Below are 18,213 nucleotides of genomic sequence, written 5' to 3' on the forward strand. Positions count from 1 at the left end.
ACTTAAAGAAAACTCAAGTCCCTTTCAAAAGACTGCTAAGGCAAAAAATAAATAAAATTCAATGGAATTTTAAAATATAAATTAAAATGACCACACAGTGGGTCTCAACCGGGGTGAGTTTGCTGCCCCATCCCAAGGGGGAAACATTTGGCAACGTCTGGAGACATTTTTGGTTGTCACACTGGAGAGTGTTACTGGCATCTAGCAGGAAGAGGCCAAGAATGCTGCTAACTATCCTCCAAAGCACAGACTAGCCTCCCACAACACAGGATTATCTGGCCCAAAATGTCAATCGTAACTAAGTTAATAATGTCTATTAAATTAAGGAATTTTATTCTTAAACATAATAAAGTTTTTTAGAAAGTCCTAATGAAACTATAAAATAATTCAAATATCTTTCAACTGCTACTTTCTCAAGAATATAAAGACTATTATCTTTAAAGTTACTTAAAGGTATGCACATATATCAAATGCCATTAAAAGGGGATGTTTAACATAAATATCTCCAGAAATAATCATCACTAAGACTGTATTAGGCATATTATTTACCTTATCTCATTTAATATTAATATCCCCAATTAAAGTAAATATGATTCTCATTATAGAGATTAGAAAACAAATACCAGAAGAGATGAAATACCTGCCCAGGTTACACAGGTAAAAATGACACAGCTGAAATTGAACCCAGATTATCTCCAAACCCATGCTGTTTCCATTAAATAGCACTAAATTTCAATTTCAGTTGAGAAGCAGATAAGAATTAAAAGAACCCCAAATTTCACTTCTCACTAATTATGCCACTTTAGGACATGAATAAGAGAAACCTACCTAGGACTTATATACTAAGGACATCTGGAAAAGAAATAAGATTTTTAATTGGATATATCTATTTGTCTTATCACATAAAAAAGTAGTTTTATAAAGTTATATGCCAAAGACAGACACATTCTTGTTCTGGTCATAAAATAGAACCACTGATAATAACACCAAAATCTAACTGCTTACTGTCCTGGAGCTTAATCTTGACAAATCAGTAACATGGCTGGCCTAGTCATCCCTATGTGATAACAGATTCCCGACGTTTCAGTCAATCTAAGAAAAAATTTTTATTATTTCTATTTATTTTTTAAATTGTATTTTAGAACAAACTAGCTTCTCATTAAACAGTTAGTACACATATTGTTTTATGACATTGGTTAACGACCCCATGACATGTCAACACAACATGTAAACACTCTTTCTTCTCGACCTTGGGTTCCCCATTACCAGCTTTCCTGTCCCCTCCTGCCTTCCGGTCCCTGCCCCTGAGCTGGTATGCCCCGTTAGTCTCATTTTGTTTTATGCGCCTGTCTAATCTTTGGCTGAAGGGTGAACCTCGGGAGTAACCTCATTACTGAGTTAAAAGGATATCTGGGGGCCATACTCTCAGGGTTTTGCCAGTCTGTCGGGCCAGTTAAGTTTGGTCTTTTTTTTGTGAGTTAGAATTTTGTCCTACATTTTTCTCCAGCTCTGTCCAGGACCTTCTACCGTGATCCCTGTCACAGCAGTCAGTGGTGGTAGCTGGGTGCCATCTAGCTGTACTGCACTTAGTCTGGTGGAGGCCATGGTAGATGTGGTCCATTAGTCCTTTGGACTAATCTTTCCCTTGTATCTTTAATTTTCTTCATTTTTCCTTGCCCCCAAAGGGGTGAGACCAGCAGAGTGTCTTCTTAGATGGCTACTCACAGGTTTTTAAGACCCCAGATACTACTCGCCAAAGTAGAATGTAGAACATTTTCTTTATAAACATGTTATGCCAGTTGAGCTAGATGTTCCCTAAGACCATGGTCCCCACAGCCCTTAGCCCAGCAATTCGGTCTCTCAGGGAGTTTGGATGTGTCTATGGAGCTTCCATGACTTCGACTGTACAAGTTGTGCTGGCTTCCCCGGTATTTATATTAATCTCTGTCCGTTACTTTCACCTCAACATTTAAGAGCTTATCATGATTTTTTGCATTAAGAGAAAGAAAAAATGTTCTTACCCTATTAAAGCCATGTTCATGAGATTCATCAAGCTCTCCATTACTAGTCACTGGAATTTCTGCTGCTGAATTTTTGGGAGATTCTTGAGACATGGTAGACTCCTATAAAATGAAAAACAAAAATAAAGTCATAAATAATATCAAATCACAACATGCAAATACTCGAAAGACTCATATGCATGTTTATGCAATTGTAAACCATAATTTTAGTATTTTTAAAAAATTTTAACCTAATACTTATATGGAAACCCTGGTGGTATAGTGGTTAAGTGCTATGGCTGCTAACCAAAAGGTCAGCAGTTCAAATCCACCAGGCACTCCTTGGAAACTCTATGGGACAGTTCTACTCTGTCCATAGGGCAGCTATGAGTTGGAGTCGACAGCAACAGGTTTGGTTTTTTTGGTTTAATACTTACACGATAAAAACGATACTAATACAATTAAAAATTCATCTGGCTTTTTAAAACGCACTCAACTTAAATTTCTTGACTGAAAATGAGTTCCGTGTTGTAGAATATCCTTGCCTCTGAAACAGTGCTATGAGGGACTACATGTACCACTACAAAAATCATCACAGAAATCCAGGTTTGGTAACTAAAGGAGTTCTACGTTTCCTGTTTTATATAACGGGCTTCTAGGTCAGTTTTTGTCTAAAGAAGGTCTCCCTGATATAAGAAACATTATTTTTTTAACCTCTATAATAGGAAAATTAAGTTTTACACTCCGGCTTTTGGCTTTACAGTTCTAAAAGTAAAACAATTCTTAAAACCACATTCTTTGATTTCATAACCATGGAAAATGTAAATTTTTTTCAGAAACTAAATATGGTTAATCAATAATAGACCATCAAGAGTGGCATCAGTGAAATGGCGAGGTACGTAGCTCCAAGGGTCTATCCTTCCACAGACATACCGAAAAATTTAGCAGAATCTGTCATGAGCAACACTGTCAGAACTCTGGACAATAGTCAAAGATTTATAGCAATCAAGTGAATGCTAAATGAAGAAAAAGGCAACTTAAAAATTGTAGGGAAGCTCTGCAGCATTTTTTTACTTGCCTTTGTTCAACCCCCCTCCCTGACTTGTCAGTGATCTTGAAGAGAGCAGCTGTGTTCCCACTGGGGGACCCTGGTTCCTGGTTCCAGAGGGAGCAGAACAGACCTTATACTTGAAGAATTGTGTTTGTCTGTTTTGACCTGTCTGGGCCTACCTGAAAAGAAACAGGGCATCTGCCAATGTGTCACCTAACTCAGAATTTTATCAGGGCATTTCTTAAAAGCGTCTTAAGGCGAATGAACAACCCAATGCTGCCTGCAGCAAAAGATTACAGTTGAACTAAAAATCTGACATAGGGAAAGGCTGGAAGGAAAAGCTGAAGAGTTCTTTTGGGAAATTAGCAAACTGAAAAGTGCCCATGTATCTTGGGGTATTTAGAATGCCACACATGTGCCCAGGGCAGAATGCAAGCTCAGAAAGACCCAAGATGGCCCTAAGCTTTCACCTCTGGCTATTTTTTAGCTTCAGCACAAGAGGGACACAAGAACAGAGTTACAAATGGCCTGACTAAGCACTGAAGGAGTGTCCCAGCATAGAGTCAATCTGCAAAGACAGGGAGAGGTTTTTTTCTCCATCCTCTCCATCCCTTCCTCTTCCTTCCTATTTCACCCCCTCTCTGTTTATCTTTAAAAAAAAAAAAAAAAAAAAATTTTTTTTTCTATTTATCTTTCTTTCCTTCCTCTCCTCTATTTTTTTTTCTCCAGACATTGAAGGAAATCTCTATCAAAACACTAGGTCACACCACCTAACAAAACAGAGACCACAGGGACAACGCATGACAGAAAATACAGGCTTTACAAAAATAGTTTAAAAAAAAAAAATCACAAAATAAAGTTACAACCCACAGCAAGCAACAAAAAACAAACCCTGAGGAGGGGGAAGAACCTGATGCCCAGAATTACCACATTATAATTTTTTTAATATTCAGTTTTCAACCAAAAATTATAAAGCATGCATGCGAAGAAACAGGTCCATTTACAAAATAAATTAACAGAAACTGTCTCTGAGAAACAGTCATTGGACAAAAACTCTAAATCAACGGTCTTAAATATGCTCAAAGAGCTAAAGGAAATCATAGCTAAAGAAAAACAGGAGAATAATGCTCAAAAGAGACTATCAATAAAGAGTTAAAGATTATAAAAAAGAACTAACAGAAATTCTGCAACTGAAAAATACAATAACTGAAACAGAAAATTCACTACAGGGTTCCAAGTGTGAATTTGGGTAGGCAGCAGAAACAAAAATCAGTGAACTTGAAGATAAGTCTATTAGTCTAAGAACCAGAAAGAGAACAGAATAAAGAAAAATGAAGGAAGCCTAAGAGACCTGTGGGACGCCATTAAGCATAACAATACATGCATAATGAGAGTCCAAAAGGAAAGGAGAGAAAAAGGCAGAATGTTTGAATAAAGAGTGGCTGTAAACTTTCCAAATCCGATGAAAGACATGAACACAAAAAGTGCAACAAACTTCAAGAAGGATAAATTCAAAGAAATCCACAATAAGACACATTATAATAAAATTGTCAAAAGCCAAAGACAGAATCTTCAAAGCATCAAATTAAGAAACTTCAGAGTAAACAAATTAAAGAACTTATTCCTTTTGTCAGAGAGAACAGAGGCCCCCTCTCCCCTCCTGTTTTTTAACCAGTAGTGGTTTCAAAGTGTTTTATCCTCCTCCTCTCTCTCACACACACAAAGATATTCACTAGAATAAAGGCCTTGACAGCAATATGTTAAAAACTGAGTTAGTACCTAACAATGTATGTTCTATTTAATGCTCAGACCTGAATCTTGCTACCATCCCTGGTACCTCATTACACTGAATCACAAACCCAGATTGAACTAAAATAAATGAATGAACAAGTGAATGAATAAATGAGTGTGTGTGTATGTGTGTAACCTACAGACCTGAATCTGCTGCCAAGAACTTTAAGAGGTTCTCTGATTTTCTCTGGAAGAACTTTTTCTAAAAGAGATTACAACAACTAGATACAGTTATCACATCTAGCTCAAGCATTACTCTTTTTTAAGAGGTCAAGGAAAGGTGAAAGGCCAAGAAAAACTTTTCAAAGAAAAAAACTGCACTATATTTTTATAATTTTTATCAGGGAATTATTACAGGCTGGGTTGTGTCACTGAAAGAAAGCATTAAATGCAAATAGGTTTGTGGACTAGCATCTATTTGTATGAAACATAAAAAGGCTTATTAAAATGTAAGAATATACACTGGATGACAACAACACTTTTCATATTGTACGTTTGTGTATCATTTAGTATATGAGATAGAAGACACCACTGTCAAGTGTATGGGGGTATGATTAAAATAATCTGCTCAACACTATGTCTCATTTTTATGCAAATAAAGCACGTGTTAAATGTATTTTTTGCCAACTGCAAAAAATCTCCCACGAAGTATGTTTGTAAGCATGCTATGCTAATTTTTTTTACATGTTCTATGAAAAAATTAGCATAGTGCCCTTACAAACAGACTTCATGGTGGGAGGGGATGAATGGCAAGAAAATGTATAACACACACGTTATTCGCATAAAAATATGGTATAGACCAGCAATTCTCAAACTTTTTACTCTCAGGACTCCTTTACATTCTTAAAAATCATTAAGTATTCCACAGAGTTTTTGTTTAGGAAGGTTATATATCTATTAATATTTACTGTTCTTCAAATAAATGCTGAGAATCAAAAAAAATTTATTAACCCAGTTTAAGAAAAATTGTAAATCTATGCCTGTTAACAAAATAACAGTTTTTATCAGAATAAGTATTTTCTACAACAGTAAAAAGAGTGGCATGGTTTTAAAGTTTTTGCAAATTGCTTTAATGTTTGTCTTTATAAGAAGATAGTTGGCTTCTCATTCACCTTCTGCATTCATTCTGTTGTAATATGTTGTTTTGGTAGAAGTGTATGAAGAAAATCTGACTTTATATGGTTGTTGTCTTTTCAGATAAATGTGAATAATCTACTTTGCTACTATACCAAAACTTGACAAGTAGTAGTTTCCTAAATCAAGCAAGCAGAAAGTCTAAAACTGAAAAGTTACAATTTTTCAAAACAGCAACAAAAATCACTGGATGGACTTAACAGCCAAATGGAAATGACAGAGGAAGGAATAAATAGGCCTAAACTAAATTAACAGGAACTATCCAAGGTGAAAAACAGAGACAAAGAAGATGGGGAGGGGTGGGAGAGAAGAGCCTCAGGGACATGTTAGATGTTATCAAATGGTCCAACATATGTGCAAGTGAAACACCAAAAGTAGACGAGAGAAAAAATAGTACAGAAAAAGTATCTGAAAAACACAATTACCAAAAATTTCCCAAATTTGATCAAAGACTGAAATACACAGATACAAGATACTCAGTGAACACCAGGCAGATATAAATGCAAAGAAATACATGCCAACGCACATCTTAGTCAAACTTATTAAAGCCAAAGATAAAGGATTCATCTTGTAAAGAGCGAGAGAAAAACAATATATTATTTTCAAGGAAAAAGAATCCAATTAATGGCTGACTTTTCATCATAAATTATAATGGCCAAAAGTGCCGAAAGAAGAAAACTACCCACCCACAATTGTGTATGTAGTGAAAATATCCTTCAAAAACTGATATTTTTAAAATACTTGACTGATACTTATAAAATACTGTTGTGAACTGCTTTTTTTCTACCTCCTAGTTCATTGCACAGTACCTGGGGTCTTAAAAGCTTAGAAGCAGCCATCTAAGGGACAACAATTGGTCTCTATTCACTTAGAGCAACAGAGGAAGAAGGAGAGTCAGGAATAGGAAGAGGAAACGGAATGTGTGGCTAACTGCCTCCATGAACAACTGTCTCATTTGCAATGCGACCAGAACTGCATGGTGCCTGACTACCATTATTGAACATTTTGATCAGAGTTGATACTACAGATGAATCCTTATCAAAAGGGGGAAAAATGTAGAACACATTTTCATATTCTCATGGAATCTGGACTTTCTGGAGCCACAGGAGCTCAAAAATTAATTGCCCTGAAATAATCTTTAAACCTTAAACTAATAATATCCCTTGAAGTCGTCTAAATATTCCCCTGAAACCAAACACTAGTTTAGCTTAACTAGTAAAGAATATTTGCCTTGAGCATTCTACTCTCTTAAGATCTATCTAAATGGGTTCAAACTGAGAACTTCAACTTAAAAGGTTAGACAGGAAACTTAGGGGTCAGTGAGTTTATGTTAATGGAAGAGGGGCAATACAGAAAAGGAGAGAATGGCTGTACAACGAAGAATATAATCAATGTCTATGAACTGCACAGGTAAAAATTGTTGAATTGGTGCATGTTCTGTTGTGTATATTCTCAACAATAACAAATTAAAATTTAAAAAAGATAAGAGCAAAAATCAGTGAGAGCAATAACAGCAAAACTGGCTTTATCCTTCAAAAGTTTAAGCTCATGAGAAACAAAGACAAGCTCATGAGCTGTGGCAGATAAAATGAAGCTTGAGATAAACGACAGTTAAACGCAATACATGATCCTGGATTAGACCCCAAACCAGGAAAAAAAAAAAAAAATCTATAGAGGACATTACTGGAATAACTGGGACAACTGTGGATTAAATAGTATTGTAACATTATACTCCCTGATTTTGATAAATATACTGATATTATGTAAGAAAAAATTCCTGTCCTTAGGAATAAAAAAGATGTCTGCAAATCACTTTCGAATGGTTAAAAAAAAAATTTATAGGGAGAAGAAAAGTTAAATAGGACAAAATGTAAAAATTGGTGAATCTGGGTAAAGAGTTAAAAGAGGTTTCTGTATGAAATTTTATCAAAAGTTTCAAAAAATAAAAACAAAAAAGGAGGCTAGAAAAGTATGCAGGAGCTTATCATGCTGAGCTTTACAATGCCAGGCTAAGAAGTGTAGCCGTCATCCTGAAGGGGTGAGGAGAAAGCAGCAGAAGAATCTCATCAACTTATTTTAGAGAACAGTATGGAGGGAGATTAGGTTGAAAGGAAAGAAGGAACGACTGGAGGTAGAAAATCTATGTAGGAGGCTATTTTACAGTCCAGGTAAGAAAAAATAAAGTTCTAAATTAAGGTAGTGGGAATGGAAAACAGGTGAACTCAAGAGATCTTTAAGACCCAGAAGAAGGAGACTTGCAGAGTGAATGGACTGTGGGGGATGAAAAATGAAGAGGAATCTAGGATGATCCCATGCCCCTGAAACTCCAATTTCTGGCTTGGGAAGATGAAAGTGCCACTCACCACAGTGGGAAAAGCAGGAGGTGATCTGGCTTGGAAAGGTAAGAGAATGAGCTCAGTTTTAGACATTCTGAATTTGAGAACATTTGTGGAGCATCCACGTCTACATTAAATTAAGAATTTCAAAGTTCGGGTCTACTGTGTTCTCAATGAGAGGATACAGATGGCATGAACTGACAGAATGACAAGAGAAGGAGGCAAAGAGAAGCACCCTATAACACATGATGAAGACAAACAAACAAAAAAGCCATACTCATTGCCGTTGAGTCAATTCTGACTCACAGCGACCCTACAGGACAGAGTAGAACTGCCCCATAGGGTTTCAAGGAACAGCTGGCGGATTTGAACTGTTGATGCAGACACAGTAAACTGCAACAATGAAATTATGTATTGTTCTGGTTATGACCTTCAGTAGGAAACAACGTTCTGAAAATAAGAAGTATGATGACAGAACTCTGCTTCCTACTTAAAAAGCAACAACCAAATCATGTCCTTTTCCTTTTCTTCCCAGTTAACCCCAAGCACATTCTAAGTTCCCAGTTACGTTTGAGGAGAAGATCAAAGCTGAGCAGATAATGTGTCTGCAACACTGCGTTACGTGCTAACAGAAAAAGTGTATTTTACAGCAGTTGTTTTCTCTACTCACATGTAGTTGAATGCCTATTAAGGGTGGTTTTTCTTAATTCACATGTAGTAGACTGCATATTAGAAACAGACTTAGCCTGGTAATGTAAAGAGAACTGCAAAAGCAAAAAAATGGGCAAGAAACTGACCTGAATGAAGAGTTAATACATTCTAAGGGGGAAAAAAGTGAAAGCTGTATACTAGCTGTTTTCAATGGGTCAAAGTTGAGAATAAATTAACATGGTGTACGTCCAATAAAGATTTATGGTTAGTGCTTCATGCCTAACACAGGAAGTTCTGGAATGCTTTATTCCTATATAGCAATGATTCTCAACCATAGCTGTACCTTAGAACCACGTGGAGGGCTTTAAAAACTAACACCCCACAAAAATCATGATTTAATGATGAGGCCCTAGCAAAAACACAGTTTTTGAGGCTCAAATTAAGTGATGCCAATTTGCAGCCAGAGTTGAGCACCACGTCTAGAAGCATTCCCTAGGCATGTTCACACTGCACGCTGTGTCACACGCAATAAGGTTCTTCGGTTTTAACTCAGGAGTCTCCTGTCTTCTGCCAGAATCCATCAAACAGTAACAGGGTAACTTAGTAGCTTGTAAGAAGTGGTAAAATCAAATGCCAGACTCAACAATGATTACCTCAACAGATGCAGGAAAACCATCTGGCAAAATTTAACCCTCATTAATGATTTTTAAAATAAAACTCTCAGCAAACTAAGAAAAAAAAGAAATTTCCTCAACCTGATAAACTGTTTCTACAAAAAACTTAACAGCTAATATCACACATAATGATGAGTGACTAAATTATTTCACCCTAAATTCAGAAACAAGGCAAGAATGTCCACTCATCCCACTTCTATTCAACCTTGTACTAAGGTCCTATCCTGTACAATCAGGCAAGGAGGGAGGAAAAAAAAAGCATATAAATTAGTAAGAAAGAAGCAAAAATGACTTTATTTATAGATACATGATTATTTATGAAGAAAATCAAAATAAATCTATAAAAATGCTACTAATATAAGGTTTAGGCATGTCACAGGATACAAGGTCAATATACAAAAACCACTTATATTTCTAAATAGTAGCAACAAACAATTAGAAAATGAAATTAAAAAAAAAAAAAACTACTTAAACCTCAAACCAAAAACACCCTCTTAAGTCTTTTTAAAACCAAACACTAGTTTAACTAGTAAAGAATGTCTGCCTTCAGTATTATGCTCTTTTAAAATCTATCTAAATGGGATCAAATTGACAGCAGCAACTTGAAAGATTAGATAGGGACCTTAGACGGGCAGTGAGTTTATGTTCATGGGGGATGAACAACTCAGAAAAAGAGGGTGAGAATGGTTGCAGAACTCGAAGTATGTAATCAATGTCATTGAATTGTACATGCAGAAACTGTTGAATTGGTGTTTGTTTTGCTGTGTATATTTTAAACAACACAAAATAAAATAAATTACTAAAAAATACTGTTTACAGTAATATCAATAAACATGAAATTCTTAGGGATAAGATATTTTTAAGTAAATGTAAAGTGTATGACCTGTACACTGGGAACTACAATACAATGCTCACAGAATTTAAAGAACACCAAGATAAATGGAGAGATACCACAGTTATGAGTAGGAAGACTCAATATTGTTAGGATGCCAATTCTCCCCAAATAAATGCAATTACAATCAAAATCAAAGGTTTTTTTTTTTTTGTAGAAATTCACCAGTTCATTCCAAAATATATATATGAAAATGCAAAATAATTTTTAAAATTCAGAGCAAAGTTAGTTAACTTACAACTTGATTTCAAGATTAACTACAAAGCTACAGTAATTGAAAGTGTGATATTGCCTCCCCCCTTGAGAAAAGGGAAAGAGAGTACAAAAGAGAAATTTCAGAAATATTGATTGGTCAACTGATTTCCAATGAAGGTGTCAAAGTAAGACATTGTGGAAAGCATAGTCTTTAATCAAGTAGTACTGGAACAACTGGATATCTATCTGGGAAAAAATGTACTTTGAACATTAAGTCAAACCATACACAATAATTAACTCAAAAGGATCATAAATCTAAACACAAAGCTAACACTGTAAAGCTTCTAGAAGACTGAGGAGAAAATTGCTTATAACCTTGGGGTGGGCAAAGATTTTTTAGAAGGGACACAAAAAACACAGGCCATAAAAGAAAAAAAATAATAAAGTGGATTTCATCGTAATTAAAATTTCTGCTCTCCAAAAACAACATTTAAAAAATGGAAAGACAAGCCACAAGTAACACATTTGTCCCTCGGTATCCACAGAGGATGGGTTCCAGGATCCCCCCCAGATACCAAAACCCGCAGATTCTCAAGTCCCTTATATCAAGGATGGGTTCCAGGATCCCCCCCAGATACCAAAACCCGCAGATTCTCAAGTCCCTTATATCAAATGGCATAGTACCTGCATATAATCTATGCACATGATCCTGTAGACTTTAAATCATCTCTAGATTACTTATAATACCTAATACAACGTAAACGCTATGTAAATAATTGTTTCCTCACAACCGAAGACTTGCTCTGGAAGACAGCCTTTCTCTTCTCTGAGTTTCTTGAGCTCTTTTGGGAGCGCTGATGCACCCTGGACATCAGTCGATGCCGATTCGCCCATGACCTTGAAGTTCTTGAGGCTGCATCACTTTACAAAGCTAGCCAGCCACCCCTTACTAGCCTGGAACTCCTCCCTTCCTCACTCTCCTCAACCCCCTCACACTTAAAGGATTGCTTTGACCAATTCATTGTTTTCTAGGAGCCATTTTCTTACAGAAACAAAGGGGGCACAGAAGTAGCGAATGAAGGAGAGATGTGAGGTGAACAATGCTCAAGGAAAGAGTGCTGGAGAGAGACTGAAGATTTGTGAAATGGCAGGAGGCTACAACAGGGTATGCCTACACATCACTTCATTTGTGTAGATTTAGCATAGTGCTCGATGCACGGCAAATTCAAGTTATACCTTTTGGAACTCTTTTTTTTTTTTTTAGTATTTTCCATCCATAGTTGCATCTGCGGATCTGGAATGTGCAGAAACAGAGTGCCGACTATATATGCCATATATGTCTCTGACAAATGACTGATACTCAATGTATATATTCTATATATATATATATAACTCTTACGAGTCATTAAGAAGACAAACAACCCAAATAAAAACATTGCCACAATTTTCACAGACACTTCACAAAAGAAAATAAATGAATGGTTAGTAAGCACATGAAATGATGCACTAGTCATCAAGAACATGCAAATTAAAACTACAATGAGACAGCAATACGCATCCACTAGAATGGTTAAAGTTAGACTGATATTACCAACTATTGTTGAAGAGCAGCTGTAATTCACATACATTGCTACTGGGAATGTAAAAGAGTACTTCAACCTAAGCTAACACAAACAGAGGTAGAAAATCTAAACAGGCCCATAACAAAAGAAGAGACTGAAGATGTCGTCGAAAAACTCCCAACAACAAAAAAAGCCCCCAGACCAGAAAGCCTCACCGGGGAATTTTACCAAAGTTTCAGGGAAGAGTTGATGACACTAATTCTACTCAAACTCTTCCAAAACTTTTTCTGTGAAGGCAGCATTACCCTGATACCAAAATCAGGTAAAGTTATCACAAAACAGAAAATTACAGACCAATACCCCTCATGAATATATAGTAGATACAAAAATTCTCAAGAAAATTCTAGCGAATAGAATTCAACAACACAGTAAGAAAATCATACCAAGAATGCAAGGGTTGTTCAGCATTAGAAAATCAATGTAATTCACCACATAAAGGAAAAGAACCAGATGATTATCGCAATTGATACAGAAAAGGCATTTGATAAAATAACACCTTTTTCTGATAAAAATTCTCAGCAAAATAAGAGTAGAAGGGAAATTTCTCCACATAAATAATGGCATATATTTAAAACCAACAGTCAACATTATTCTCAATGGATAAAGACCAAGAGCCTTCCCCTTGAGAATGGAAATAAGAAGGATGCCTATTATTATCAGTCTTATTCAATATTGTACTGGAAGTCCTAGTCAGAGAAATACGGCAAAAAAGAGAAATAAAGAGCATCCAAATCAGAAAAGAAGAAGTAAAACTATTTCTATTCAGATAACATGATCCTATACATAGAAAATCCCAGAGATCCCACTGGAAAGTTGCTAGGTCTAATGGAAGAATTCAGCAAAGGTACAGGGTACAAGATCAACACAAAGAAATCAGCTGGGTTCCTCTAAGCTAATGAGAACTCCAAAAAGGAAATCAAGAAAACAATACCATTTATAATAGCCCCAAAATAATACCTAGGAATAAACCTAACCAGGGATGTGAAAGACCTTTACCATGAAAACTATAAAATATTACCACAAGAGACAAAGAGACTTACATAAATGGAAAAACATCCCATGCTCATGGATTGGTAGACTTAACATGGTGAAAATGTCAATACTACCCAAAGCAATCTATAGATAAATGCAATCCCGATCCAATGCCAACGTTCTTTAAAGAAATGGAAAAACTAATCACCAACTTCTCATGGGAAGAAAAGGGGCCTCAAATAGCCAAAGCAATACTGAAGAACAAAGTAGGAGGCCTTATGCTCCCTGACTTCAAAACATACTATACAGCCATAGTAATTAAATTGGCTTGGTACTGGTTTGGTTCAATGATAGACACATAGAGCCATAGAATAGAACTGAAAACCCAGAAATAAATCCATTCGTCTATGAACAACTGACTTTTGACAAAGGGTCAAAGTCCATTCAGTGGGGAAAAAAACAGTCTCTAACAAATTATGTTGGCAAAATGGAACATTCATTTGCAGAAAAACGAAACAGAATTCATATCTCACACCATACACAAAAACTAACTCAAAATGGATCAAAGACCTAAATGTTAAAGCTAAAACTATAAAGCTCCTGGAAGACAGGGACAAAACTAAGGGACCTAATTTTATTAAAAAACGGATTATCAAACAACTACATATACATAAACAGCAGCAGACAAATAAATGGACCTAATAAAAATTAAATACTATGCTCATCAAAAGAATGAAAAGACAACCTACAGGTTGGGAAAAAATCTTGGGAACAACATAACCGATAAGGGTCTAATTTCTAAAATATATAGAAAACCTCAACAACTCAAGAACAAAAACACAAGCAGTTGCCTGAAAAGGGAGGTGGGGTAGGGGAGGGCTAACTTAAGGAGCATAGGAATCTCTGAAGTGATGAAAATAATCTGTATCTTTATGATGATCACAGTTTCCCAACTAGGAGTTATTTATCTGTATTGAATATTACTTGTCAAAACTCACTGAATTATATACTTAAAGTGAGTGAATTTTCACACTAGCCCAGGCAGCAAGGATGAGGAGACAAGAGGGGACAGGAAAACTGGTAACTGAGAACCCAAGGTCAAGAAGGCGAGAGTGTTGACACGTCCTGGGGTTGGCAACCAATGTTGCAGGGTAATGGACTGCTTTTTGTGTGGCCTGTCCAGCCACAGTCTTTTAACTCCTGCCCAGGTGATTGAGTAGGATTGTGTGATAGGGTAATTGTGGCCAACCAAGGCGACTGGTCAGTTTTATCATTCCACGGGGCTTGAAATGAGCCACCCCAGAGGCAGGAAAGTGAAGAATCCAACCACCACAAGGAAGAACAGCCAGGAGCCAGAATGTCCTTTGGACTTGGGATGCCTGTGTTGAGAAACACCTGGAACCAGGAGACAGAAAGAGAGAAATGTAACACTGAAGGCAGAAGACCAGGCAGCAGGAAATGGCATAGTGGGCTAACCCACCCACAAAGCAAGAAAGCTGAATGCCTTCGGGCAGAGGCTGAGGGCCAGGAAGAGGCATGTCTGCGAGCACAGCTGGGAAAAGGCTGTCCCGATGGAAGAACTGTATTCTTTAGTATTCCTGAGCCTGAATTGTAACCTGTTACTTCCCTAATAAACCCCACAACCGTTGAGTATTGTCTGTGAGTTCTCTGTGACCACTGCAGTGAATGATCAAACTCAGCAGAGAAGTAGAGATTGCTGTGGGAGGGATGCTTGGTGTCAGAATTGGTAAAGATGGCAGAGAGAGAAGGCATGTCTGACCTCTGCCTCATAGTGTTGAGCTGCTGATCTTGGTTCTCCTTTCCCCTTGTGAAGACAGAGGAGATCAGACACTGCCCCTACACCATTTTTGCAGTTGGTGTCAGAAGCAGGATTCTTTGCAATGGCTCCAAACTCATGAGAGCATGGAACTTTGTAAGAGAAAGAACAAAGGGGCTTGGGAAGTGAAACTTTTGATTCTTAGATGGTTACCTTGGTTGTTGTTACCTGTAACAGCTGAAAAACCACAGTTGAAGTGGCCTGGGGCCAAAGCCAGACCAGATAAGCAGGATGACTGATAGGGGGCCAGGGTCTACTGGTTCCACCCAGCCAGAGGCCCAGGGCCATGTGCATATGAATGTGAAGATAGTTAAGGTGTGAAGAAGAAAAGACAAAACTGGAATGTTCTAAAAGGTTATGCATTTAGAATTATGTGTTTGATTGAATGTACTATGGATATTGAATGCTTCTCCTACCTACTGTTGTAAAGCAGACCTGAATGTACGATAGAAATGAATATTAAGTATTAGAGACTACAGAGGGCATGTAACTCCCCCTTCAGCGAATACCTGATTGGATATGCTAAAAGGGGATCTAGAAGTTACCCTAGGGAAACACAGGCTGTTTCAATACAGTAGCCCTGTGTAAAGAGTGGGGGCTTGCTTAGGTTGAAAGCCTGAGCCCCACCCAGATTTGCATTTGAAAAGACATGCAGAACCACCCCGAATTGCTGAGAGAATGGAAGATTTGCATTTGAAGGCAAGGCAAAAAAAAAAAAAAACCCATTGCCCTAGAGTCAATTTCGACTCATAGTGACCCTATAGGACTATACGATACGGTTTCCAAGAAGCACCGGGTGGATTTGAACTGCCGATCTTTTGGTTTACAGCTGTAGCTCTTAACCACTATGGCACCGGGGTTTCCACTGGTTTGATAAAACAAAACTAAACCCACTGCTGTCCAGTCGATTCTGACTCAAAGCAACCCTTTAAGACAGAGTAGAACTGCCCCATAGAGTTTCCAAGGACTGCCTGGTGGATTCGAACTGCCAACCTTTTTGGTTAGCAGCCATAGCACTTAACCACTACACTACCAGGGTTTCCAACTGGTTTGATAGAGACAGGCAATTTAAACATTGGCTGTCCAAAATGGGAGGAGATAAAGGCATGAAGTGGCTGGCTTACACACTTTCATAGGTGTACTTATACTCAAAATGAAGGGGACAAAGGAGGATCCTCACTGAATAGACTCCTCTTCTGATGAGTCTAGGAAAGAGAGGGTGGAGGAAGATGTTGATAAGAATTACATGATTCAGCTGTGACTGCTGCCTGTTAACAAGGTTAATTGTGACTGTAAAAACTGTAATTGTAGAAGCTGTAACTGTGAGTGAACTAAGAGAAAGGCACTGCTGGACTGGAGTACAGTGGCCAAACCTAAAGTCCCTTAAAGGTTTTGCTATACTGATATCTTGTGAGGCTTACAGCAAGGGAATAATCTCCTCTCAGTTAAATTTTATCAGAGGTCAGAAAGTGTAAAAACGAGATGACTTCTGGAGAACCTGACCAGATCAGATAGAAACCCACAGCATACCTGAATGGCTGGTTCCTGAGTAAACTCACCTTTTGGACTCTGGCCTATTGAAGGATTAATTGTTAATAACTATTTTGGACTGGTAAAATGATTGGGCAAGGGATGCTATTATCCAAATATAAAAGAACCATGGCAAGAAAAGTCAGAGGGTGGTCTGCAGTGTAGTGGGCTGCTCTTTGTGTGGCCTTTCTAGCCATGTCCTGTAACTCCCACCCAGGTGGCTGGGTGGGACTGTGTGATATGGTAATTATGGCCCACCAAAGGGACTGTTCAGTTTCATCATTCTGCTGGGCCTGAAATGAGTCACCCCAGAGGTGAGGAAAAGAAAAATTTGACCACCACCAAGAAAGAACAGCCAAGATCCAGAATGTCCTTTAAACCCAGGATTCCTACACTGAGAAGCTCCTGGAACATGAGGTGCAGAGAAAGAGAGATGTAACACTGAAGGGAGCAAGACCCGGCAGCAGGAGATGACATAGTGGGTTTCCCCGCCCACAAAGCAAGAAAGCTGAGTGCTTTTGGGAAGAGACTGAGGGCCAGGGAGAGGAGTGCCTGCAAGCACGGATGGGAAAAGGCTGTCCTGATAGAGAACCCGTATTCTTGAGTGTCCCTGAGCCTTAATTGTAACCTGTTACTTTCCTAATAAACCCCATTGTGACTACTGTCTGTGAGTCTGTGGGTTACTGCAATGAATTATTGAACCCAGCAAAGAGGTAGAGACTGCTGTAGTAGGTATGATTGGTGGCAGAATTGTTAAAGATGGCAGACAAAGAAGACATGTCTGACCTCTGCCTCATAGGAATCAGCCTTTAGCTGTTGATCTTGGTTCTCCTTCCCCCTTGTGAACAGAAAGGAGGTCAGACACTGCCCCCACACCATGTTTACAAATGTCACAAACTAATATATGTATTTATTGTTAAACGAGAAACTAATTTGCTCTGTAAACCTTCACCTAAAGCACAATAGAAAAAGAAAAAACTCTGATGAAAAAAAATCAAAGACTAAATATAAATTGAGAGATATTCTGTGGAAAAAAAAAAAGTAGGTGAATTTTATTGTATGCAAATTTTACCTAAATTATTATTTCTTTAAAGGTAAAATTTCATTTGATCATGTATAATGGCAGGTAACCTGTTTTTCCTGCAAGTGCAAAATCCAACCACAAAGAGACCACACCAGTGTGGTGGGGAGAAATACGTCCCTGATCATAGTGCCCATCTACAAGGAGGGACTGACTTTCTGCTCTGTAACACAGCAGCAAAAGAATTTTGGCAATGTTCAACACACATCCCCCAAGCCCCACACTCCCAAACTGGATCAATAGTTTCTCACTATAAAAACTGTTGCACAGCCTTAAGTGTCATTTACAGATACATATTCCAATTTGTTTGATCCAGAGTGTGAAAATCACAAGCATTACCACTGAGATAACAGCGAAAGAATGGTGAGTATGTAAAGAATGGCAGAGGAGGTGAGACCAAGATGGGAGAGTAGTCAGATACTTCCGGTGAACCCTCTTACAACAAAG

At 37.7% G+C, this 18,213-nt stretch overlaps 1 protein-coding gene across 3 annotated transcripts in view; it reads right to left on the reverse strand.

Moving 5' to 3' along the window:
* The window catches only part of ARFIP1 (ADP ribosylation factor interacting protein 1), a 204,194-nt gene that overhangs the window by 131,010 nt on the left and 54,971 nt on the right, over positions 1 to 18,213 (reverse strand). For 2 of the 3 annotated variants that reach the window (XM_049852761.1, XM_049852760.1), the window contains one exon: positions 2,022 to 2,123. In XM_049852761.1, the coding sequence (XP_049708718.1) occupies positions 2,022 to 2,114 (93 nt within the window). In that variant the 5' untranslated portion in view covers positions 2,115 to 2,123. Of the gene's footprint in view, positions 1 to 2,021; positions 2,124 to 18,213 lie in introns of those variants that run through there. The other variant, XM_049852762.1, reaches the window with a different exon arrangement.

This window comes from Elephas maximus, chromosome 13, assembly GCF_024166365.1.
Source record: "Elephas maximus indicus isolate mEleMax1 chromosome 13, mEleMax1 primary haplotype, whole genome shotgun sequence".
NCBI classification, from domain to species: Eukaryota; Metazoa; Chordata; class Mammalia; order Proboscidea; family Elephantidae; genus Elephas; species Elephas maximus.